The sequence below is a fragment of the Neocloeon triangulifer genome, unplaced genomic scaffold (genome assembly GCF_031216515.1).
Source record: "Neocloeon triangulifer isolate White Clay Creek 2 clone unplaced genomic scaffold, ASM3121651v1 ptg000003l, whole genome shotgun sequence".
Taxonomy (NCBI): Eukaryota; Metazoa; Arthropoda; class Insecta; order Ephemeroptera; family Baetidae; genus Neocloeon; species Neocloeon triangulifer.
The window spans coordinates 6,302,392-6,326,532 of NW_026775546.1; the positions used below are offsets into that span (position 1 = coordinate 6,302,392).

The following is a 24,141-nucleotide window of genomic DNA, read 5'->3' on the forward strand; positions in this document are numbered from 1 at the left end:
ATTGTAAATAAAGGAAAATATTTAAATAATTATGTAGAGTGTATTTACCTATGAATTCTCCATTCATTCAACAATAACAACTGGCACAACATTAATATTTGTTTCAGACAATTGTCAAATACAAGCGCATTAAAATATTTCTAGCCTTTCAAACTTTGTATCTTAATCAAGAGATTTTTCTAGAAATATATAGTAAAACCTTTCAAGATCACATATTATTTTCTGTATGAAAATTAGTTGTATTTGTCTAATTTTTACTGAAACTTTTGTCTGTAACTAGACGTAGTTTTCATTAAAAAATTAATTGTATGGACTTGCCTACCAAGGTAGTTCTAAAAATCAGATTGGATTTCTTACAATTAGGCCACAATTATATTAAAAAGTAAAAACTAATAATGGTTCCCTCTTGGATAAACTGTTAACTTCTACATCTTTTGAATTGATTTGTAATTTTATATCCAGTCAAACATATTTTTAGCTGATTAATTAAAATGTAACATTTAAACATTGGGCACCATTGAGAGGAACAATTTACGAAAGTTAATAGAGTTTTTATATGCAATCAACTGCTAAAATTCTTATGTTATTAAAACAAAATATTATGAATGTGGGTATCAAACAATAATGATTAGTTTTCCAAGCGATCAAAGTTAAATTTTAAGCCAAATTTCGCTTAACTTGATAAGAAGCAGCCTTTTGAATGCAGCTTATAGAGAGTATGGCTGCAGTCGAATAATTGTATCCGCCAAAAATAGGTCGCGAGTAAAAGTGCATGTCATCCGAACGGTCCAAAAAGTGAGACTCGAGGAAAGTAGCGAAAGAACAGAAACACTTTTACGTCAAACAAGCGCCGCCGCTTGCAGCAGCCAAATAACATCTCTTTTCCCATTCGGGATGATTCCTCTCGCGAGCGCAGCTGTGATGTCACGAACGCCGGCCAACTTTCTTCGAAAAGACCGCGCCGGAGAAATTATCCTATTCGATGCAAGCTATAAACAGACACAACACTCGGTGTTGTGCTTTTCACGCGTATTACGCAGAATACTCATCTGGAAGGACGTTCACCTGTGCGCGGTGAAAGAGAAGATGGATTTTACACGGATGACGCTCGCTTATAATAAAAGCAGCTTTTTTTTTTAATCCATCAACAAACTTGTGCGTCACTTTTGCGTTGCACTGTTCTCGTTATAGAACTCGCAGTTAACCTAGAATTTTCCATAAATTAATTCATACGAGCAACATCTGATTGATATTAATGAAGTGTTCTATTATTTACAAGTACGTGTTGGCAGAAAATGTTTTTCCAAGATCATTTTGATTGATAGTGAAATTCTAGAATAAAATCAATTTAATTACTCGGTTAGTCAAGCAACGACAAGTTCATAGTGCGGGAGAATTTGAAGGATTAAACTGAAATTGAACTTCCGTGTAAAATGATATGAAATTAAAAATACAAAACACAAGATCAAGATGCACCGCATAACATAATTGAAACTAAAAGATTTAAAACTAAGAATTAAATTTATTTAAGCACTGCTTTAAAGTTATTTATAAAAACGAAAAATTAATGTCTTTACCCTTCGTTGATTTATTTACATTGAAAACAAGGGGTCTTGTTTTGTTTAAAAATAAATTTTATAGCAACGAGGAAACGTCAAATTTTATTAATTTTTTTTATTTTTTACTAATTACGGAGTAAATACCAAAATTAATATTAATGCATGCATTAATTTTTTTAGAAAAAATTGCAAGTTTTTTTTTTATTAAGTTCCAAAATTTAGCAAGTATAACTTGTAAGTTACTAATTTACATAATTCAATTATTAAGGTTTATATTAATTCAGAGTGATCCTTGCATAAGTTTGCAATTATAGGCAGTTCTTAGAAAAGCACTTCTTGTAAACATAATTGGGTGACTCATTTGCAATTTTTACTAACAGGAAATAAAGTCAACAATCACTTCCAGAAATAAGGACTAAATCGCTTCAAGATGATTCCTCGCAACGAGAACACGTGATGCTTGTTGGCTGAGCTGTTGCGAATTTCCCCATCAGGAGGAAGTTCATTCGCTCAAAAGAATCCAACATTAACCATTTGAGTTTGATCATTATTACCACACAAGTTTCCCTTCGCCAAAATTCACATTACATGTAGGCTGCACTTTTATCCCGTCAGATCATTTCGAGAAACGGAAGCGAGGATTTTTTCGAGGAAATCTTTTGGTAGGCGTTTCTGCAGAAGCCTGCTCGAGAAGTCTCGCGGCTGAATTAGTGGAAAGGAAACTGAAATTTCTCTGTCGATGATAATTCTTGCGTGCATGAAATGACCAAGAGCATTTTTATTGCCGGACTTCTTGCTGTAATTTTAGTATTAAAATGTTTATTTTTCTCATATTTTCATGTACTTTCTTTTTACTGCATGCAAAAGAAAGGCGTCATAATTTAAATTCAATCAAAATATTTTTCAGACTTTAATTCTTTGCATTAATATATACTCATGAGGATTTTATATTTTGTATGAAATTGAAAGATTGTGAAGTGAATTGAATAATTTAAAATACATTAAGACTTTGAATAATTAACTTAATTATTTAATAAGCTTTTTTAATAATTTAAAAAAAATGCAATTTTTGCAATGCTGCAGTTTATTAACCTCCTCCGATATGAAAATAAATCCTTCGCCTGCATTGAAACGTGGTTACGGAATGAGAAAAGTAAATTATGTGTAGTGACGTTATAGGAGAAACGTTGACGACCTGCTACAAAGGGCGCCCTTTGCACATCAAGCAACTGACAAACCAATGAACGAAGCAACGACCCGTGAGAGCGAGTGAGGTCACCAACACTGACACAAAGCTTTTAATATCGCAAAACTCTCTATTGCGAGCGTGTCTTTTCAATAAATATTGCGGCCAAGCGTCGCTTAGCACACTGGCGCAAACGTGCAAAAAGAGAAATTGCTGCTGCTGGACAGGACAATGACTTCCAAGTGCAGAAATGAAATAATGGCACATCACGCGGTCATTTGACATTGAATCGAAAACGATAAATCAACTTTCATTTTACTTAATGATTTAATCTTTTAATAATAAAATTCCTGTACTTAAATGATTTGGATAAATAATATTGATTCAGTGAAACTGAAAATGATTTATTTTTTAAGTATAATTGATTAATTGAAATAGAAACAGAATTATGTGTAAAAAAACAACAGAGTTTTTTATGAAAATATTTACCACTCTTGCTTTATTTGTCAGCAATTTTTCAAAAGATGTTTGATACACATTAAAATTTGAATTAAGACATTGCTAAAAAATTTAATATAAATAAGAATATGTTTCTATTTCTTTTTAAATTATTACATAAGAAATATGATATTTTTCAATTAAGAAAACTACGGTTAGTTATTAAACATAATTTGCATAAATCTTTATAGAATGCGTCAGATGAAATAATTGATTGATAACATGAGTATCGTGCAATTCTGAGGAAGGAAACGGCACTGCATAATAGTCATATCGCAGCTTACGGGGAGTTGAGCGGCGCGGAGAAATGGTTCATCCGCCCGCCGGCCAGCTTTCTCTCGCGTCCGCGATAAAAATGCACACGCTCTGTTATACAAGCCGGAATCGGGACCATCCAGCTGACTGTTGGCGGAGGTGCAAGGCCAACATCCTCGCTCGCGCATTTTTGGGGTCACGGCAGTGAGAGCTCGAATTGTAACCTCTCGACGGTGGTACTAACCTCTCTTCTGCGTCAGCCAGGAGAAAGTCGCTAACTAAACATAATCATACATATGCACTCATTGGTCAAAGAGTTGGTTTTGCCAGCAGTCAATAACCACAGTCTGTGTCATTAACTTATGGTGAGACTGACCTAAAAAAAAATCGCAAAACTGGAAGATATATAAATTAAATAAATGTCTCTCTATACATTTTTAAATTTTTTTACTTTAATCGAGCAATGTTTAAAAAATTTGAAAATTTTTACAGGAATATGATCAAAAAAACTGCTAACATTGAAATTAATTAAATCATTATACTGTGGTAGATTGAAGACAGAATTGAACAAGGATTCATGACCTATAATTTGCATATTATACCATTTTAGGAGCTGAAGAGCCAATGATGTTAGCAATTTGACCGAACTTCATTCAAATATTTTATGAAAAAAGGGTTCAATACAAATTTTTAGAAATTTGTTTAGTTGAGAATGATACATAATTTATTTAATTTAGGATTATGTTATTCCAATTCATTATACTTTCTGGCCACAAATAAATAAACATAAACCAAAACTTCGGAAACTCAACAATCTCAAATGATAAAATCAAATAAATTTGAATACGCTGGAACCACACCGGTTGGTATTTTCCAGTTTCCGGGAGTTTAACACTTCAATAATCACAAATGTTGAATAATAATTTATAGTTTTCCATAAAAGGCCTTTTAGGATATTAAAAGATATTAAAATATTATAAAGATTTCTGCCGGACAATTTTGAAATTTTTTTGCAGTTAAAGGAATTGAAAAAGTTTGGCTGAAGTTCACAAATTCAACTGTTTTAAATTTTTTTCAACAAGAAACTGCAATTAATTTCAATAAATTTGAGTTAATGAAAAGTATTTTAGAAGCAACAGTCGAGTACAATTTCTATACTATACTTTTAAACTTTGCTGAAAAATAGTTGTGTCAATCATTGTATAACATTCAATTATGTTGAATAAGTTTTTCATTCATCAAAATTTTCAATTTGAGAGATAATCCGTGTATTTTTAAATTAAGAATTCATAAAAATCGAGTCTAATAATACACAAAGAGTATTAAATAAAATTTTTAAGTTGATAAACAAAAATTGGAGATGGAAATCCTTATTGATAATTAATTAATGGAATAGTCTAGAGTGTATTCCTTATTTAATGAACTTGATTTTCCTTTCAGAATGAAGTTGTTTTTCAGCCCCACTTTCCTTAAAAAAACGCTGGTATGACGTCAAAACACAATTGAAAGTACCAGATACCGCGAGAGCTTTTCATCTGCCGTTCAAAGCAAAAATTACATGCAAGTTAAAGGCTGGCCATCGACTTTGTCTCTCTTTTCACACACTCAAGTGAAACTCAATTACGTGATTGTTGTTATGCTGGTCATTGACTGCGCCAGGGATGAGTGAAGCTGAGGTCTCTCTTTTGACTCGTATTATAAACTACCACTTGCGTATGCAAGCACTTGTATATAATAAAATAAAATAATAAAAAAAAAACTTGCCGCGAGAAAGAGAATTTCTCCGGCAGAAGAGTGTAAGTGTGCTTCGATTTCTCCTGCCGCTGGCATAATTCGCGCCGTGAATTAGCGCTCTTTTTGTGCCTATCGCGCACACACCGGCTCAGTAGTGTAATTGTTCGTTGACCCCGTGGCGAGTAGAATAAATGCATAATGGCATCAACCCATCTGCCGTCTCGTTAATAACACGGCCTGGTTGCCGCACTGAATGGCCACAAACTCTCACTGCCAAATCAGGCGCCGGCGGCTTTTTTCGGCTTTCATTCAATTAATTACACGTCAGTTAAATTCATTTAAAAATAAAAATATATTGATTTTATGAACATTTTTTAAACTTCAAATGTTTGAAAATCTTATGTTCCTTAAAGTTTCGGGAAAACCCCAGGTTCTTCCTTAGAAATTAGAAGTTAAATTGCTATCACTCATCTAAATGTTACCGCTCCGCAGATGCAGGAACTTTCATATTACAATGGTATTTCTTTCCACCCACGAACTTTCACGTTATATAAGAGTAGCTTTGCTCGAATTGTTTCGAAGGCGCTAGAAAAAATAGAAAATAGACAGAGATGATTTCTCTTGTCACGATTATTTAAGAGCAGATATATAACTGTTGCAATTATGAAGTACTTTCCGGAGCCCTCGAGGTGAATAATTTGTGACTTTTATTGTGACTAATAAAACAACACGGCATTGCGTCACACTTTTCCTCATAAAGTTATTCACCTTAGTGCGGGAGTTTCCGGCTCAATCGCGGTATTGAAAATCTCATCCCAAAATTTCTTTAAATATTAAAATTTTGTTTATAAATTATACATTAATCATAATGAGCCAGCGATATTAAGAATATTTGAATTATTTGCTAAAACCTCAAATCAAAAATTGTGATGAATAAATAAAACAACTTTGTTTTCATTATCATCAGAAATAAATAACTTAGTTTTTAAAAGTATTTTAGCTACAAGACCGTATTAGCAGTTTGAAATTAACAACAGAATTGACTTCCTGATATAAAAATTATTTATGTAAAATTTAATTATTTTATTTTAATTATTCAATCTTTTGTTTCATTTCCATATTTTTAATGCTTTATTTTTGCAAATAAATTTGATCAGAAGAACAATTTATTAGTAAAAGAAAATCTGTTTCTCACATGATAATCCTTTATTTTTTTTTTACTATTATTTTAAATTATATTTTGTATACTTACTCCATTAGTTATTATGAATCTTGTGAGAAATTAAAATTAGAAATTAGTGAAAAAATTAGACCATAGTACAAAACATATCCGCAGTAAATTTATTCTTGTATGCTCATTCCTCCTCGGAGAAAGCAAAGCATTCTTTCTGATAAATTTGTATATCCACCCGCGTCACACTTTTCCTCGGTATCCCCCAAATTTCTTTGCGGACGTCGTGAAAGTGACGTAATTGGGTTCGTGTTTGGAGAAGAAAAGTCAACGGACTGAATATAACCTAGTGCAATACATGGCCATCCATCGCGCCGAGTGGAGAAAGGGAGAGTCTGCGCCGCCGACGGACGGAGCCGTCGCCTGCAGAGGAAAGTTGGCCATGCACCGGTGAAGGGAATCGCATTAGCTCACTCTTGGCCTTAATCGCAGGTGTTCAAGTTCAGGTCCATGCTCTTCTCCTGCCGCCACTTTGTTGGCTTTAGAAAGGCGCGCGCAACCGCACTTTATCATTATCATATAATGATGCAGTAATCACACGGCGTTCAACCATATTTTTTTTTATTAATACTGCTTCTCTCGTGTCTGCAAAAAAATTACTCATAAAAAAATCGACGGCAACTTTCGAATTTGGTTGAAGATGGGAAAATCAATCACCAAAAAATTACAGACGTACCATTAATCTCACCTTCCAATTCATTGTCAATTTCCATTTTATTGGTCATTGCGTTTGCATTTTATTTTTATATCAATAAATTTGTTCAGAGTGCTTTTGATACGATTTTTTTTGTATTTTTAATTAAAATAAGGATTTTGAAGCTTTTTCATGTTTTAATATTTTTTAAATTTAAAATTAGTGCAGATCTCGTGCAAAAATTGTACAGAAATGGTGCAGGACCGGTTCAGCTGATCTGCATCAGTTTTACACCAGTTCTGCACCTTTTCAGAACCAGTTCTGTACCAGGGATCTAATTAAAGATAGAATGGTTTCATTTAAATTTTATTTTCTATGGTGAGCATTTCAATATCGTTGCTTATGCATATTCGGACTTATATTTTGCAGTCATTCCATTACAAGATTCATCTTCAATCAATGTCTTTTTAAAAACTTGCAAAGAGTAGTTGTTTATTTTTAGGTTGAATATATGCATTACGCAGCATAAATCTAAATTATCAAGAATGTTAAAAAAATTCTTTTTATAATTTTTTCATGCAAATTTACAATGTCGAAAAAATGAAAAAAATAAACAAAATAAATAAAAATTTAACCAAGGAGATGGATTATCAGGATTATTTTGCTATTTTATCTGATTTTTATGAAACTTTAAAGAGACGTTCGCCACTGAATTGAAAGAGCTTGAAATTTAATACAAACAACAATGGAATATGTTTCAACTTTCCTTCAAAGTCAAAAATTAACAATGCAACAGTCATTGTATAAAGTTTATTGATCGTCTAATATTTTTATAATAAAAATGGATTCAAATATTTTTCAACCAGCAGCTTCAGAAATTCAGAAATTTATATAATTTTGATGTCTGCAAATAGAAAACAGGGATGAAGAAAAAATTTAATTTTTTCCCAGTTTAGTTTCCTTTTTTTGACTGTCTTCTTTTAAATTGAAATTAATAAGAATATCTATGGCTTTCTTTCGTTTATTTGATGCACCTGATTATACAAAAATCCTATATTTTTATTATTTTCTTGAAGTTTTTAAGTCAAGGGCTTCTTTTCTGAATTAATTGCATCAGCGGCTTTACCAAACCCTTATTCTTTAATCCAACATTTTCCCTGCACTTTTGACATGTCATTTTTTATATACTTGTCGAAACGACATGGTTTTTCTTTCATGCACGTGCATTACCAATTCACATTGGCAACAATAAGAAGTGTCATGAATATTAAATTCTTTCACTATTTCTCTTTTTATTCGTTCCCACAACACACGCGCTGCCGTGGAAAAAAAGAGGCGAATGTGGAACGGCACAAGCGGCGGCGGAAAGTAGATTGCGCGCGTTTTGCTTCTCTCGTAATCCTTCTCGCATCCATTCGCACACAATCTGCGCGCGGAGAAAGTAGAGTAGAAAGAGAATAAAAGGAAAGTTTCTCACTTGGCCCACAACACGCTCTCCTTAATTCTGCTGCCAATTTCGTGACACGGCTTTGATTCGGTGCAGACATAATGATTAATTACACAGAACAATTCATCGATACAATGCGATTCCACCAAACTTTTACTCCCCACTTACTGATCAATGCAACAATAACAATAATAGTTCACAAACTTTCGAATTTTAATAATTATAAATGACAAGTCATATTTCTCAAATTCTTATTTTTTACTTATTAACATTCAAATTATTTATATCATATTTGAAAATTTTAATAATAAAAAAATTCAAGATTATTGTTACGATTGGAAAACTTAATTAAATTATTTATAACAAAAATCAGTTTTTATCGCCTGTCGAATTACATAGAAATATTTATAATGAATTTTATGAATCTTATACAAATTATTTGCACCACTAAAGTGCATAAACTCTAAATAAAAATACACAAAATTATTTTGGTGGAATTTCCTTCACTCCACTTAAAATTTCCCGTTAGTTCAAATATTGAAAACTACCTTGGTTATTTTAATCAATAAAATTTGTAATCATCAAATACGATCACATTGTTATTTAAAAGAAATTTTTTTATGAATCACAATTTAAATAATAACAAAAATCAATAAAAATGGACCGGTGTAAATTATCTATATAAAAAAAAAATGCCAAAGTTGATCTCTATTATTTTGATTATATTTTGCACCCCATTGTCAACGATACATATTTTCGTGCACTACCTACCTCTTTAGCTTCGATCTATTTTGGTGCTCAAATAAACAAAAAGTGAAAACGCCTCTTACAATTAGGCTATAAACTTTGTTATTTTCCAACACGAACGGGTTGAAGAGCCGCGCGCCACGTGAGGGGTGTTGCGGTTGGGTGGCGTCTTTTGTGCAGGTTCGGAGCAGAACACGCACTAATCGATCGGCAAACACAATGGTCACATTGGCTGCATAATCGGATTCGGGCTCACGGGACGCGACAAGCGCGGTTAATTGTTACGTGAGACAGGCGGTGCGAAAACGTGAGGCGGCCACGTGGCCGCCTGGGCATGACGTCGGTCGCTCACCGAGCCCTGGCCGCCTCGCCGGCCTCACATGTTTTGCGTACACATGCAAAATTAATTGCCCTGTTCGGCCCAGTCACGTCGTTCATTGACACCGCAGAATTGATTTCCAAATGGAAAATTTTAGGCGGCAAAAACTTACGCTTAACTGTTTTGGAATAATTTTTTTACTTTATTTGGTTTTTAATTTTAAAAATATTTAACTAGAATTATTATATTACGTTTTTCATACTTATTTTCCATATCAAATTTAATCTATCAGATGAAATAGCCAATAATTCCCTGATTTTAAATAATTTATTTTGGTATCTCGCTTCTCCTAAAAACGATGGATGAAAACTTTAATTATTCATGAATTTCAATGCCTCAGAAAAATTAAATTTTAGTCTCCGGCAAGATCGGCTTATTCTGAATTTGAAATAAAAATAATAAATCGCAGAAGAACAAGTTCACATCCATATTTTTCCTGATGAATTTTAATTTTGCACAAAGGAAATGAAGACCTTGAAAAACGTAGCCTGCCGGTTTCATAAACCCAAATGATGTTCCCATGCAGCTAATTTATTTTCTCTTGGGCATATTCGGATCAATAAAAAAAGTTTCTCTCGGTTTAATTAATAAAATTAAAATTACTATTCTCCTGTATCGCTTACACTGCCTACAGAATTTATGCAAATTTTCATTTTATTAGCAGTTTTTTATATTAACGTTTACACGTTCACGCAATTAATTCTCAGCGGTTTACTTTTCTCCAAGGGTTTATGACGCGGCGGTGCTCGTGCATTCGATTAGATAAACATCGGGAATAGATATAGACCTGGAAACGCCGCTGCTATAATAATAAGCCGCTCACACACTCAATCATAGGCAATTGATTATGCATTTGATTTCGACCGCGTTTATGCGATCGAATAATAAAATTGATCAGATCAAGTTTTTTTTATGTAATAAGTTTTCTCGAATGCGGAACAGATGCAGACATGCTTGGTAAAATAAAATAAAACGGAGAAGGAAGTTGCAGATTCGCAGTTGACGGCCTCACATAAGAGGTCACCATATATGTGGCAGGCGAGGTCGCTTCTCGTTTTTTTCCACCAAGTGATCGACTGAAACTTTTTGATTAATTCACAATTAAAATTAATTTTTGTCCGTTTTCAGATGAATTTTTGAAAGATTATTCAATTTTTCTTTGCAAATACATCAGTGGAAATAGAATTTATATATTTGGAAAAAAACTTGTCTGAATTTAATTCTTTTGGGTGTTTTGATCAATATTTTGCATACATTTTAAATTTATCTTATTTATTAGTAAATTTTTTTTTAATTTCAGTGACCGTTGAAAAGTTACGGCAATATTTAAATTTATTTAAATGATTTGAAAATTGGAATTCAGAGAGCTATAAACTGATGGTAAAACCAAAGAAGCAAAATTTACCTTACAAGATTTCAATATTGAACTTGGTTGATAAAAAACAAACATTAGTACAAGCTTTTTCTTATAAATATGTTGCCAATTAAATTAAATCGATATGTTTGTTTTGCATCTTTTGTGATTTGTGTATTGAAATTAATTGACATAACTTATTGTGTTTTTATTTATAGGCTTGATTGATGTTGCAGTTTTTTGCACGTCCTCCGAGTGCCTCACGCTGAGGTAAGCAGGAATTGGCTGTGGCGACGCACCAGGAATTCGCAAACAAGGTAGGAATTAAATAATTATACATGTGCATGCATTACGTCCCTCTGTACTCTCGCGTGCCTCCCACTCTCTTTCGCCTTGCCTGAAATTACGAGATGCTCACAATGCCAAGTTAGCAACACTAACCGCGCAGATAATTGTTATTACATCCGACATACGCAAAATGATGCGTATTATTACATGTTTATGCGTCTGTCGCTTTGCACAGAACATCGTCATTTGTCCGTCGGCTCGAATGCTAATGACATTGAAGGACCGCGAAAAAGACAACACGCAATTAATTATTTATCAGGCGTCGGAGCGACTTGATTAGAAATTAATATTTGCTACCAATTATGAGCCATATTAAAAACTTCAGATTTTGAGGCTTTTAAATAACAAATTTTGATTTTATTTCGGCATTTTAATTTGCATCTGGATTCCTGTTCTATTCAAATTTTTAATTTATCTATTATTTTATTTTTTTTTATAATCAAATCATGTAAATCGAAGTGAACAAATCTTTAAAGAATCAAAAGAATCTAAAAGAATAATTCATAATTTTGCAATGGATAATTAAAATTATCACCTATTTTTATATATTTATTTAATTTAATTTATTTTTTTTTTAATATTATTCAGGTATAATCTTCACCATAAAGGGAATATGTATAGAATAAAAAGACAAAAATATAAAAATGAACACTTGATATAACCTTTTTTTATTTTAGCGTAAAAAGCTATTAAAATAATTCCACCTCTTTTTCGCAGAGAATTTGAACTTTTAAATGAAAAAATAACAGTGGAATTTTGCAGCAGATAATTTTTTTATTCAAACAAAGGCTGAAATTAAAATTCTGTTGTCAGAAAATTTTGAACTGATGCAAATTTTAGGAATCAGAGTCTGGTGCCCCTCCCATAACTTTTTGAAACAAAAGCTTTAAATGGTGCACACGGATCGTGTCCGGAGTCGCCGTCACTGACCCTGATTTCATTCAAGGCTGATTATCAAGTCTGGTTCGCGTGGCGCGTTTTTATATTATTTTTTGCACTTCCAGTCACTCCTAGATTCTGCACTAAAATTGAATTAAAATGGCCAAAAATGACAGAATCTTGTAAATACTATCAACAAAATCATAAAATCGTATTATTAATTTTAGTTCATTTATTCTTATTCCGCTCGGTGAAGTACAAAATTGGATGAAAGTGAATAACCTTTTTATAGAAAAAAAAGAATGTTTTATTTGCAAATTAAACTTGTTTGAATTAAAAAAAAATGAAAATTTAAATTAAATTTGTAGAAGTGCTTAGTTTCATTCTGGTTTAGAAAAAACAAATTTTCCAACAAAATAAAAGGAATTCATTATTTTCATGTAAATTATTGAATAAAATTAATACTTATAAATAAAAAATACAATTTTATCATGAATATTATTAGCGAACTCGTTTTTAGCAAACACGAAAGACCGCTATTGCTGATAGTTTACCAGCATAACACATTATTTTATCGTGGAAGGGAAGTGGCGGAGACACAGCGAAGTGGCAAAGAGGAGGAAAGTGGTCCACCCGCGCCCCAAATGGGTCAGATAAAAATGAGGCGGCCTCCTTTTGCGAGGCGTCTCTGCGTTACACTCGCTATACACAACAACAATGCGAGCCATGTGTAATGCGATTGCAACTTTTTTGTTGTTGTTCCGCCGATGCGAAGTGTGTCAGACCGTTATTCGCGCGAGCCGCGATTTCACTGCCGCCACCGCCACTTCTTCTTCTCCCTTTCGGCTCTCCTTTTGAATCATCACCTTTCTTTTTCCTCGCACGTCGCGCTGCAATCAGTGCGCAATTTTTTTATCTAACAATAAAACGATAGCGCAATTCTGATGATGAACTCATTGTCACTCTCTTACCAAAGCAAATAATCTACCATCAGCTTCGACAATGAACTGTCCTAAAAATCTAGTTTTTTCTTCTGTCCGCTTTTGAAATAGAAAAAGATACCAAAAATATTTTAAAGAGGAACGAAAAATTAAATTTTGGTCAACGACAACTAAAAAATTAAAAAGACTTCATTTCAAATTAAATGTAATGTAATTAAAATATCAATCTTCGAGTATTACAGAAATCTAAAATAATTATTTTAAATAAAGAAGTAATGATAACAATTATTTGCATGAATAAGAAAATTGGTAATAATGTAATTTTAACAACCAATATAATTAAAATTGACATAACAGACTTACGGATTTAAACCACTAAAAAGTTAAATAATCAATTGATTTTTTACCAAAATAATAATTATTATAGGATCATTTTAAAATTAAGAAACCTAAATAAAACGTCTGTTTATAAAAAAAAACTAAAAATGCAGTCTGAAATTCTCAATTGAAAATCAAAATTTATTTAAGCATATCCATAAGCGTTGATAGCAATTAGTATACTTATTCGATAATTTGCAACGTTCTCGGAACAATCTTATCTCTTCAATACTTTTAATTTGATGCCGAAATTGAGGCCAACAGTCCAAATCTCACATGCATTTACGTGTCCTTTTCTCTCAGTTTCTTGTGACGTCTGCGGCTTTTATTCATCTCTCGGTCTTCTTTCCAGCTTTGGGTATTTCTCACACAAATGTGTGAGAATCACGCATGATTTGGAAAACAAGGCTGAAATTTGCAATTTTGATAAATAGGCCGTTCGCAGGACGTCGTCGGTTGACGCTTCTTCTTCGCTCTCCGCGGCATAGTCACTTGGCTCGGGCACGTGACTCGCGATGTCTCGCTTTATATTTATTTTGCACTCCAGCAGACTCACGTTCAACGCGCACACTTATTATGTAAGTCCGTGCCGGCCAGCAGAATAAATAGATCCAATTTTAGAAGTGGCGTGTGTGTGCCTCTTTTGATCAGCTTAAAACACACACACAAATACCCCCAGCACCCACTCAATTACATTTATATTTTCTCTTTTCACTATAGATTAATTGTTTGGAGAAAAGGTTATTACACAAAATATTTATTATGATTTTTTTTATCTAATTCAGCGCTTATCTACAATTAATACAAATTTAATCATCCGCAATTATACAAATGAAGTTAAATAATTTATTATCAAATAAATAAATTTAATTTAAATTCTTCTTGATCGTTTAAGCGCCGAATTGGAAATACATAGAATGAATTTTCGTCAATCTTACAATTAGAGACCGATATAAAATCTTATCGAAGACTATTTTTTGAAACTGATTTTATTTAAACTTGCTGCATTTGAGTCTTTTTGTAGATGATTAATTAATTAATCATCATTATTTGCGCATAGTTTTTCAATTTTTTTTTATTAGATGAAGTTTTATTCAAACTTAGTGGGTATTGCCAAAGAAATTAAAATAATTAATAATTGAAAAAGGAAATTAAATACATCAATTAATTGATAAATTCAATTAATAAAGTGAATAATTAGGATTTATAATCGTTTTTCAACTGGTTAGTGTTGTTTGCCATTGGAAATGCCAATGATTGCCAACTGGTCATTTGTACAGATTTTGCGTGATCTTGAAACTATTTCAAAACCAAAACACGAGAACGTATTAATTATATACCTTTGAAGATAGTTCCCAGATACGGAATACTTAAACGACGCATTTTTGCGAAACGTTTTCCTCGAAAAATAATTGAAGGTGTTGGTAATTCCTGCGGGCCACTCACCCCGTCAGGACTTTTATTCCTGTTCTCGGCAAAAAGTTAGCGCGACACACGTGTGGTCGGGCTGCGGATTTGGCCGCGGTCCAATCGTCTGATGTAATTATTATTGCCGTGCTCAGTGTTTGTGTGACAAACGAAGGCTTTGTTTTGCCCTATTCTCGGAAAGCAGGCACAGTGTTTGTTTTCCGGCTGGCCACTGCGCGTCTCCCAGTTGCGCACTTGATTTGACTAATTGCCATTAATCCCAATTACCACATCTTGCGTGTTTGCTTACCAACGAACGGCTGCTCGTCGTTTGTGGAAACTCTTGCGTCGCGCGCACTTTTTGCCCTCAATCCGCGCCGTGAGTCTCTTCTTCTATTTTCGACCAAAAGCATAGGTTGAGACTTGTTTGGACCGAGAATGCCAGTTGAAGCTGAGAAGCTTCATTATAAAAAAATTTATATTGGATAAAGAAAATAAAAACCATTTGCACTGATCCAGATTATTATTCACTTGTAGTTTGGCACACTCTTCCGTGTTTTGCACGGCATCAAGGTTAACTGGATCCTTGTATTACGATACAGCTCAATTTAGCTAAGCATGATGCAAGATTTCAGCCGGCAACCAATTTAGATGGGACTAAATGGCGTTCACATACGTACAGGACAGGATTTGTATAATGCTATTTCTTTGCCGAATATGCGCTAAAAATTAAAATCAAATTTAAATATAATTTGACTTGTTTCAGTCAAACGCTTAAATAAAAATTAAAATAGCGTCAAAATTATCAAAGATTTTAAACTAAATAAATGAAAAAAACTAAATTACAAATTCTGTTTAATTTTTTTAAATACTGTCTAAATGTATGATCAAATTTGGTTTTTAAATAAATTATTTTAAAGATGCCTTTAAATTAATTAATTTTTAGTTTTCCTTTTTGGCAGAGCAGGAATTGAAACTTTTTATGGGCTTGCAGTGCCATTTTATGTACGAATTAAGTGAATCACGCTTTCGTTTCCACGAGAGCGGCTCGAATTTCATAATTTGTGACACTTTTGGGCCTTTTTCCGCTCGCGGGAGTCGCACACGCGAGCGCCGGAGACCAAACGAAGGAACGAAGACAAGAGAGAAAGAAAGAAAGAAAGAAAGTGGAGAGGCGGGTATTACATGCAACGAGCGAATTAATTACCATGGATAGCTGTTACGGAAGAGCAAGAGACGAGGAGAGTGCGGCCTATTGACCTTATTTTTTCTCAAGTGCCATATTTTTAACCTATTCCTTCTCTAATTTTATCAATCAAATTAAAAATACTAAATAGAGCATTATTTTTTATCAAATTAAATTTTTTTAATGTTATGGCTGATCTATCAAGGTTTGCAATAATGGATAATTTTAATTTTGTTTATTTTTGAAGTTTTCTAGAAACAATTAAATTATTATTAAATTTGAAATAACTTACGGAATTCTGATGCTGCCAAGCTATGGCCACACATCAAATTAATTCATTGCTTTTACAACCAAGCAGCTATTTTGGGTGTCAATTCAACAGTGGTCGCTTTTGTTCTTCCGATTTGGAATTTATTTTAGATCTCAGCACAGAGTAAAGTGTCTATATTTTACCAAGTGCGGCTTTTTTCACAGAAATATACTCGCACGTGGACCTCCTCTATTCGCCGCGCCGCTATCGGAAAGGGCATATGAGGATAAAAGAGCTTGTTGTAAAAGTGTCATATGGCAGCGCACGTGAACATGCGCCGGGACTCTAAACGATGGCAAGGTAATTTTAAAATAACGCAAAGAAAAGAACAGGAACAGTGATTTAATTCGCCTCCTACATGATACGCCATTTTATTTGTGTTTTGTGTTGTAAAAGTAGTTTTCGTTTTTTTCCATAAAAATAATATTTTAATTTTAACTAATTACTTTATTATTGACGCCATTTTAATTTTGCTTAAAATTACTATAAGATGATAATATCTAGAATTGAAATCAAACAATCTGTTGTGGTTCGTTTTTTAATTTTGAAACTATAATTTATTTTTACATTAAGCTAAAGTAATTATTGTAAAAAGTTGAGTGTAATGATGATTTGATTGTTTAAAAAGGCGCGCAAAAACAGTTGGCCAAATTAGTCAGTACGCAAGCAATGGTCGCGAGTTTTTATTGAAAGCACGCGCGCCTCGTTGGTTATTTGCAGCTCTTGACCCTGACTCTGTCAGCAGAGTTGAACGATCGAGTGTGTTTGTTGTCTTTCATTGTTGTTGCAAACCAATTAATATAAATAGCCCTTCCACTTGGACTGCATTCAAAACTACCGACAGCTGGAGATTTTGCAACAAACGTGCGGATGGCAGAATCGCAATAAATTTGAACAGTTTGAAAATTAAATATTTCTTATATTAACGTTAAACTTTTGCTAAATAAAATTGAATTTTTTACCAATCTGATAGAATTGAAGATGATAAAATTTGACGTTTTCAACGTTCCATTCTAATTTTCAACAATTTCTGTTGAAAAGTATCGTAAAATGCTAAAAATATGGTTCCACCCAGGATCGAACTGGGGACCTTCTGCGTGTAAAGCAGACGTGATAACCACTACACTATAGAACCAACGTATCCTACAGCGGGAGGTAGAGCCGTACTAACTCAGTCGGAAACCGCATTTGTCGTTTTTGCCGCTGTGAGGCGCCTGTAGACAGCGAGGTATGCAACCGTGAGAACACTGCTGGCACGCTTGTTGCTAACAAAGAGCAAAATCAGGCGCAAGAAAATGTAAAAAAGGAAGCTTTTTTGAGGAAACATTTTATAAATTTTCAAAAATAACCATTAACAATTAATTCTTTTAATTTTCGGACTTAATTTCGGAATTATGAACTTGTTTTCGAGAAATTTTCGTCTGATGAGTCTGCTCGATTCAATTGCAAACTATGATAAAAGTAAAATCATTGACAAGGAATTGATTTAAAAAAAATCCAATATCTTCCTAGGATTATAATTTTAATTATAATTTCTCATTGGAAATCGTCAAGGGAGCGCAAAATCTGTCGACAAAGTAATTTATTATTAAATTGCATTGTTGTTTTATTCTTGCAGTATATTATTTTGGAATTTTCATACATTTTGCGCTGCCAAGACGCAAATGACATCTTAATCTGTTGCTAATGCAGCCAGAGTAAAAAAATCGCCCCCAAAAGATGTAGAGCCATTTTTAGCAGAGACGTCATCCTTAAATAAAGTGTCACTTTTTACCGTCCTTATCCCTTGCAAATAATCTTAAATTAATTTGCAAATTAAGTTGCTAGTCAAAGTTTATATTTAATAAAAACACCGTTAAAATGTGGATTTTCCCTTCGTTTTTCACAGTTTTAATATCAAAGCACATTACCTATGAAATAATTTATTAAAATGCAAAATTTGAACAAGTTTTTTAATTTAACTTAACGAATAAAATTGTGGCTCAAAAGCAAATTAACAAAGGGTGAGCCTTCATTTTCTGCGTTAATTTCATAGAAAAAATAATATAGTACAGTACCTAATTAAGCAAATAAAAGTTTGTTAACTTAAATTTATAAATAAATTATACGTAAATTATAAATTATATTCAATCTTTTCATGTGATTGTAATAATTTAAGTTTCTTCCAGGTTTATTATTCAATCTTAAGTTAAAGTCAAATCAAGTCTTTACAAAAATGGTGGCTAAAATTTCCAATTGTTTTCTAATAATAGCCAAACCTGGCTCCTATTATAGTTATAAAGACTTGATTTGACTATTTTAAGGAGTATATATGGCATCAGCATAAGGATAAATGAATGTAATAATTAGTCTAGCTCTAAAGCAATAAATAAATTCTATTTATAAGATATAAATTTTGTGATAATGTTTATTTTATTTACTTTTTTTAATTTTCGTTAGAAATTTCAATTTAATCAAATTTTTTCATATTACTTCATTTAATATCTAAATTTTTTTACGATTTTTACATCAAAATAATTATTTTGACCTCAGCACCGCGTGCTTTTGGCGCCGTTCTGCTTAAAAAAGATCGACGGAGCGCAGGCTTGGTGTTCACAGAAGGTCACTCCCACTTTCACTGCAAAAGGTAAATAAAGAAGTGGAGCAAGGAAGGCCAATCGCTTCGGAATTGGCCGATTTTGTGCGCCCTGAGTCGGCCTGGAGCATTACGAGCGGATTGTTCTTTGGTCATTCGCAATACATAATTGATCAATTATGTGGAGGTCAACGTGCCTGCCGAAATCGTAGACAGACAGACGCGAATTATTTTCGTCATGAACAACGAACGAGGCACCTCGCTGAGGCAGTTCAGGGAGCGGATCGCCGCCCCCAGGAGTCCCAGGACTGCCGCCCCCGAGCAGGACGACGAGGGGTCGAAAATCATCAAGGACAAGCTCAAGTCGATGTGGAACAATATGAAATATGGTGAGTGGGAATTTTAACTGTTTCAATTTTAAGGAAAATTTGGAAAATATGGTTGACCGTGAATCGGCCTTGAACGGTCGACCTAAGCATCAAAACAATAAAAAAAGTCACATGACTCTTACTCATTTTAAGTAAAAATAATATTATTGGATTCAAACTTTATTACATTTCCAATCTTTATCATTAATTAAATATTAGAACATGGTAAACAATCAATAACATTGTGCAATATTATGTTAAAAAAAAATAAAAAAAATAAAGATAAATTTAATGATTTTTCCAAGATCTTTTAACGACTTAAAGAGTTGTTTCTTTTTAACTTTTATTGAATTCAGAATTAATCATTCGTAAACCCTGACGTCAGCACTTATCAACCTTGAAACAAATTCACTCATTGTTTTTATTCTCCATCTTTAGGATGGACCTTGAAGACCAAGACCAACTTCAGCAAAGACTCACCGGTGTGGCTGCTTGGCCGGTGTTACCACTTTGGCCAGCACCACATGGTTGGTGCCGACAGGGTGGACGAGTTCAAGAGCGACTTTCTCTCCAAAGTGTGGCTCACCTACCGCAGGGAGTTCGTCAACCTGCACGGTTCGCGGCTGACCTCGGACTGTGGCTGGGGCTGCATGCTCAGGTCGGGCCAGATGATGCTGGCCCAAGCTCTTACGAACCACTTTCTTGGCAGAGGTTTGTCTACTTTTTAATTGAATTATGAATAATTTGTTCAACTTTTAATAATAATTCATTTACTCAGGGTGGAGGTGGTCGGACAATAATGATCTCAACAACAGAAGTCTCCACGACATCAGGGCGGAGAACATGCACAGAAATATAATCAAATGGTTCGGAGACAGTCCCTCACCACATAGCCCCTTTTCTCTCCACAAACTCGTCGCCCTCGGAACAGCTACTGGAAAGAAAATCGGTGACTGGTACGGCCCAGCATCAGTTGCTTACCTTCTCAGGTATTTAATGGAATACTGAAAAAGTATTTTTATTTATTCATAACTATGTAAAAATAATATTTTTTTTTCATTATTTCCACCTATTAGTTTTTCAATTAAATTTTTAGGCTCGAAAAGGGAGTTTGATCTGCATTTTAATTTTTAATAATTTATCCTTAAATTATCTCTTTTTTACTCTTCAATTGATCTGTTCGATAAAATAATACATTCAAGTTAATGAATAAAAATTTTAACATCCTCAATGTCATATAAATTTCAGACAAGCAGTTGAAGACGCAGCCAGGTTTATTGGAGAATTCAGAAAGCTTCGAGTTTATGTTGCCCAAGATTGCGCAGGTAGTAATTGGTTTTTAAATTTTGCACCAAACCTATTTCAAATTTCTCTTTCATTTCTCAGTTTACACCCAGGATATTTTGGATGAGTGTGACGGTGAGGACGGCTGGAAATCTGTCATCATTTTAGTACCTGTCAGACTTGGTGTTGAGAAACTGAACACCATCTACGGCCCTTGCCTGATGAACCTGATGACCTTGGACAGCTGCTTAGGCATAATTGGAGGACGGCCCAACCATTCCCTCTATTTTATTGGCTTCCAAGGTTTGTCTTTTATTTCAACTCGGAATGAAAAAATTCAATTGAAAATTACAGATGACAAGTTGATTCATCTCGACCCGCACTACTGCCAAGAGGTGGTTAATGTTTACCAGCCTGGATTTCCACTCGAATCCTTCCACTGCCGCTCTCCCAGAAAGTTAAGCCTCCTCCGAATGGACCCCTCGTGCTGCTTGGGATTTTACTGCAACACCAGGACTGACTTTGACCAGTTCGTTAAACAAGCCAAACCTGTAAGAAGTTGTGAAAGTAAATTAAAAACACTAAATAATATAAATCATTTTTTCTTTTTTAGAATTTGGTTCCACCGCAGCAGAAATCCGACTACCCAATTTTTGTGTTCTGCGAAGGCCGTAGCAAAGATGCCATTTCTCTGCCCCGATATTCCATTCCTGATGACAGCCTCACTAGATCTGGCGATGAAGATGATTTTGGTACCGAAGACTTTGAGCTCCTTTAACTACATTTCTATTTCATTATTAATTTTATATTATTATTTATTCTAAATAATGCATCTCACTATGTGATGGAGTAATAGTGTTTAACTTATTTTTCCAATTAGTCTGCAAATTTTATCGATCTTGTACTTAATAAACTTTAGAAAATAGCTGTGTTGACCTGCAACTTTGTGATCGTGGAAAAATAATGTCCTTGATAATAACTTATGGTAGATTGTTGAATAAAAGAATCTTAGTGAAATTTACAACATTTATTCTTTTTTCTACATAAATAATACTCGTCATGCATTTTGCTAAAAATTATAAATGGCTTCAGGAATAGGATAATTACTTGTCAGACTTTTAGGGGAAATAAAAAATACAGTCCCAGAGGAGCACCCTCTGATCTTTGTGGTTAGTTATGCAGCGGCCAAATAATGGCATGCATTTGTGCATTGCCCACAAAAGGGGACAAGGTTAATTAAATTGCCTGCGCCAACAGGCATATGTCTATGGTAACATATATCTATAATTTTCTGCATTTAAAATTTCTCACTTTTGGAACAATTACTAACAATAACATTTGGATATTTTACTAGAATTCAACTGACAGGATAATTATGCTCCACTCGTTGAACACATTGAAAAAAGTTACGGCCACAGTCAAATAACTTTTCTAACCTACCAATTTTAACAAAATGTATTTTTAGAATCGGCGGACACTAATTTGGCTCACGAACTTTGGGTGAAATTAATAATGCAGTGGTTTTGAGTTACAAGTCTACGAGCCTTAAATCAAGTCCCGCCTGAAAATAGTATCATATTTTCTTATTCACTTAAAATACTGGCCACCAGTCTCCAACAACAGTTGATATTTGAGCTCATTGGCACCGAGTTCAGCTTTAGGCTGGACCAGAGCCACACAAGAATAAACTACAGCAAATATTATTATCATCGAGAGGCAGCTGAATAAAATTTCAAATTTCAATAATTGAATCTAAGGCCTCGACTACGATCACAAGTTGAAATCAGTCGTCCTATTCAGGGCAGGGGCATCTTGGGTTCGATGAAAGTTGCCATCGACCTGAAAACCTCGGGCCAGATCTTGTTTGACTCTTTGCCTTTGAATTCCCTAAGCACGCCGGCCTCACGGTAAAAATCAACCACGGGCTGCATGGTGCTCAAGTAGATGTCAAGTCTGCGACGGATGTTTTCTGGCTGGTCATCGACACGCTGGCTCAGAGGTTCACCAGTGATGTCATCACGGCCCTTTTTAACAAGAATATAAAAAAATTAATGCAAATTTTGATGAAGTATCAATTTTATATATAAAATTTGTTTCATTTTTGAAACGCAAATTACAAAATTCTGCTTCCAAAAAATTATAATTTATTTTCAAGATAAGTTAAGATAGTTAATTTTTTTAAAGTGTATGATTTTTACCAGTAATATTTATTGGTAGAAAACTAAAATCTCAAATTACGTAACATTTATTTGTAAAATTAAAACTTACAGCAATTTTGGGTGGATTGAATTCCGTGTTGTAAATTCTGCCACTGGGCATGTGCGTCCAACGTCCAGCAATGCGAGAAATAATGACCTCGTGAGGCACAATCAGGTTGATGGCCACATTAATCGGGGAAGCCTTGTTCAAAGTCTCTGCTTGTTTTCTGGTTCGAGGAAAACCTGCGATGAAGTAATAAGAATCAATAAATAAAAATACTGAGCGTTTTTGCGGAAACTGACCATCCAGGAGCCAATGACGGCCCTCTCCGTGCGTCTTTATACTTTCAAGGACGAGGTCTGTGATGAGATCGTCGGGCACCAGTTGGCCCTCTTCCATGTACTTGGTCGCCTTAAGGCCAATAGCTGAAAGACAGAATGATTATTATTCTTGGCAGGGATACAAAGTTAATTGAAGAAGCCCAAATTGAGCTCGTAAATTTGTGGAAAAAAATACTGAATTTTGCAGAAAAATGTTTACTTGTTATATGAATTTTTTTTATCTTACGGGTTTGCTGCACAGCATTGAATCGTAGCAGGTCGCCGCTCGACAATGTCAGAATGTCAAAGTGTTTGTTGATTCTGGACGAAATGGTGCCCTTGCCTGAACCAGGGCAGCCCATAATCACCGCCCTCAAAAGCAAACCCTTTTGCAGCATCTTGAATTTCTCTCCCTGTGGCAAACTGAAATGGAGAGAGATGTTTACATATAAGAAAAATCTGTTGATTTCAAAACCGTGGGTACAAATGTTTTTTTCTGATAAGAAATATGTAGAGATAACCAAAAGACAAACACAACACCCTCTCGACAGCTCACTGAGCACAAGCAAAGGGCAGGTCAAGGTCCAAAGACAAGGAATAATTTTGAGGAAAAATAATTCCCCCGTTGTTATTTTTATTCCAATTCTTTTTGAGAATAATATTTAATTAGAAACATCAAATTTTAGGTCAGTTTGTCGTTTTAAAAAGCGGCCGAATCTAATTTTTCTCGACATACCTGGAGTTTGGATGTTTTTGTTTTGAGATCGCAGATGTTTTTGAGCTGGCAAATTTCGTTGGTCGCCGCTAGGGGTGCTATTCTCTGAGCAGCCAATGAGAGAGCTTCGATTTGAACAACGCGCGGTAATGAAACGTTCAACTTTGGAAGTATTTATGCAAGGTAATTTATAATTATTCCTGTAAA

The 24,141-nt window shown here is 34.0% G+C and overlaps 3 protein-coding genes and 1 non-coding gene across 4 annotated transcripts in view; 2 read left to right on the top strand and 2 right to left on the bottom strand.

Annotated features, from left to right (window-relative positions):
* The window catches only part of LOC132193177 (xyloside xylosyltransferase 1-like), an 89,384-nt gene that overhangs the window by 43,913 nt on the left and 21,330 nt on the right, over positions 1-24,141 (top strand). The window contains exon 3 of the mRNA XM_059613641.1: positions 11,261-11,341. The gene's annotated coding sequence lies outside the window, so the exon portion shown is untranslated. The remainder of the gene's footprint in view (positions 1-11,260; positions 11,342-24,141) is intronic.
* Trnav-uac (transfer RNA valine (anticodon UAC)) lies at positions 17,536-17,608 on the bottom strand. Its single transcript has one exon. It is a non-coding gene; the product is annotated as a tRNA-Val (tRNA).
* LOC132193176 (cysteine protease ATG4D) lies at positions 19,075-21,718 on the top strand. The gene is made up of 7 exons (XM_059613637.1): positions 19,075-19,437; positions 19,855-20,127; positions 20,195-20,405; positions 20,665-20,741; positions 20,803-21,003; positions 21,055-21,251; positions 21,314-21,718. Exons 1-7 carry the CDS (start codon positions 19,287-19,289, stop codon positions 21,476-21,478), a joined length of 1,275 nt encoding a protein of 424 aa, XP_059469620.1. The 5' UTR covers positions 19,075-19,286; the 3' UTR covers positions 21,479-21,718.
* On the bottom strand, positions 21,713-24,017 carry LOC132193180 (GTP:AMP phosphotransferase AK3, mitochondrial). Its single transcript, XM_059613644.1, has 5 exons — positions 23,956-24,017; positions 23,467-23,642; positions 23,202-23,324; positions 22,969-23,141; positions 21,713-22,724 (listed from the first exon to the last, which is right to left on the bottom strand). Exons 2-5 carry the CDS (start codon positions 23,615-23,617, stop codon positions 22,497-22,499), a joined length of 675 nt encoding a protein of 224 aa, XP_059469627.1. The 5' UTR covers positions 23,618-23,642; positions 23,956-24,017; the 3' UTR covers positions 21,713-22,496.

Excerpts from the sequence above, each read along its gene's own strand:
- LOC132193176 (XM_059613637.1), top strand. The coding sequence starts at position 19,287 with ATGAACAACGAACGAGGCACCTCGCTGAGGCAGTTCAGGGAGCGGATC. Across the intron at positions 19,438-19,854 it reads GTGGAACAATATGAAATATG|GATGGACCTTGAAGACCAAG; the intron begins GTGAGTGGGAAT and ends CTCCATCTTTAG. Across the intron at positions 21,252-21,313 it reads TCGTTAAACAAGCCAAACCT|AATTTGGTTCCACCGCAGCA; the intron begins GTAAGAAGTTGT and ends TTTCTTTTTTAG.
- LOC132193180 (XM_059613644.1), bottom strand. The coding sequence starts at position 23,617 with ATGCTGCAAAAGGGTTTGCTTTTGAGGGCGGTGATTATGGGCTGCCCT. Across the intron at positions 23,325-23,466 it reads CAATGCTGTGCAGCAAACCC|CTATTGGCCTTAAGGCGACC; the intron begins GTAAGATAAAAA and ends TCTGTCTTTCAG. Across the intron at positions 23,142-23,201 it reads CCGTCATTGGCTCCTGGATG|GTTTTCCTCGAACCAGAAAA; the intron begins GTCAGTTTCCGC and ends ACTTCATCGCAG.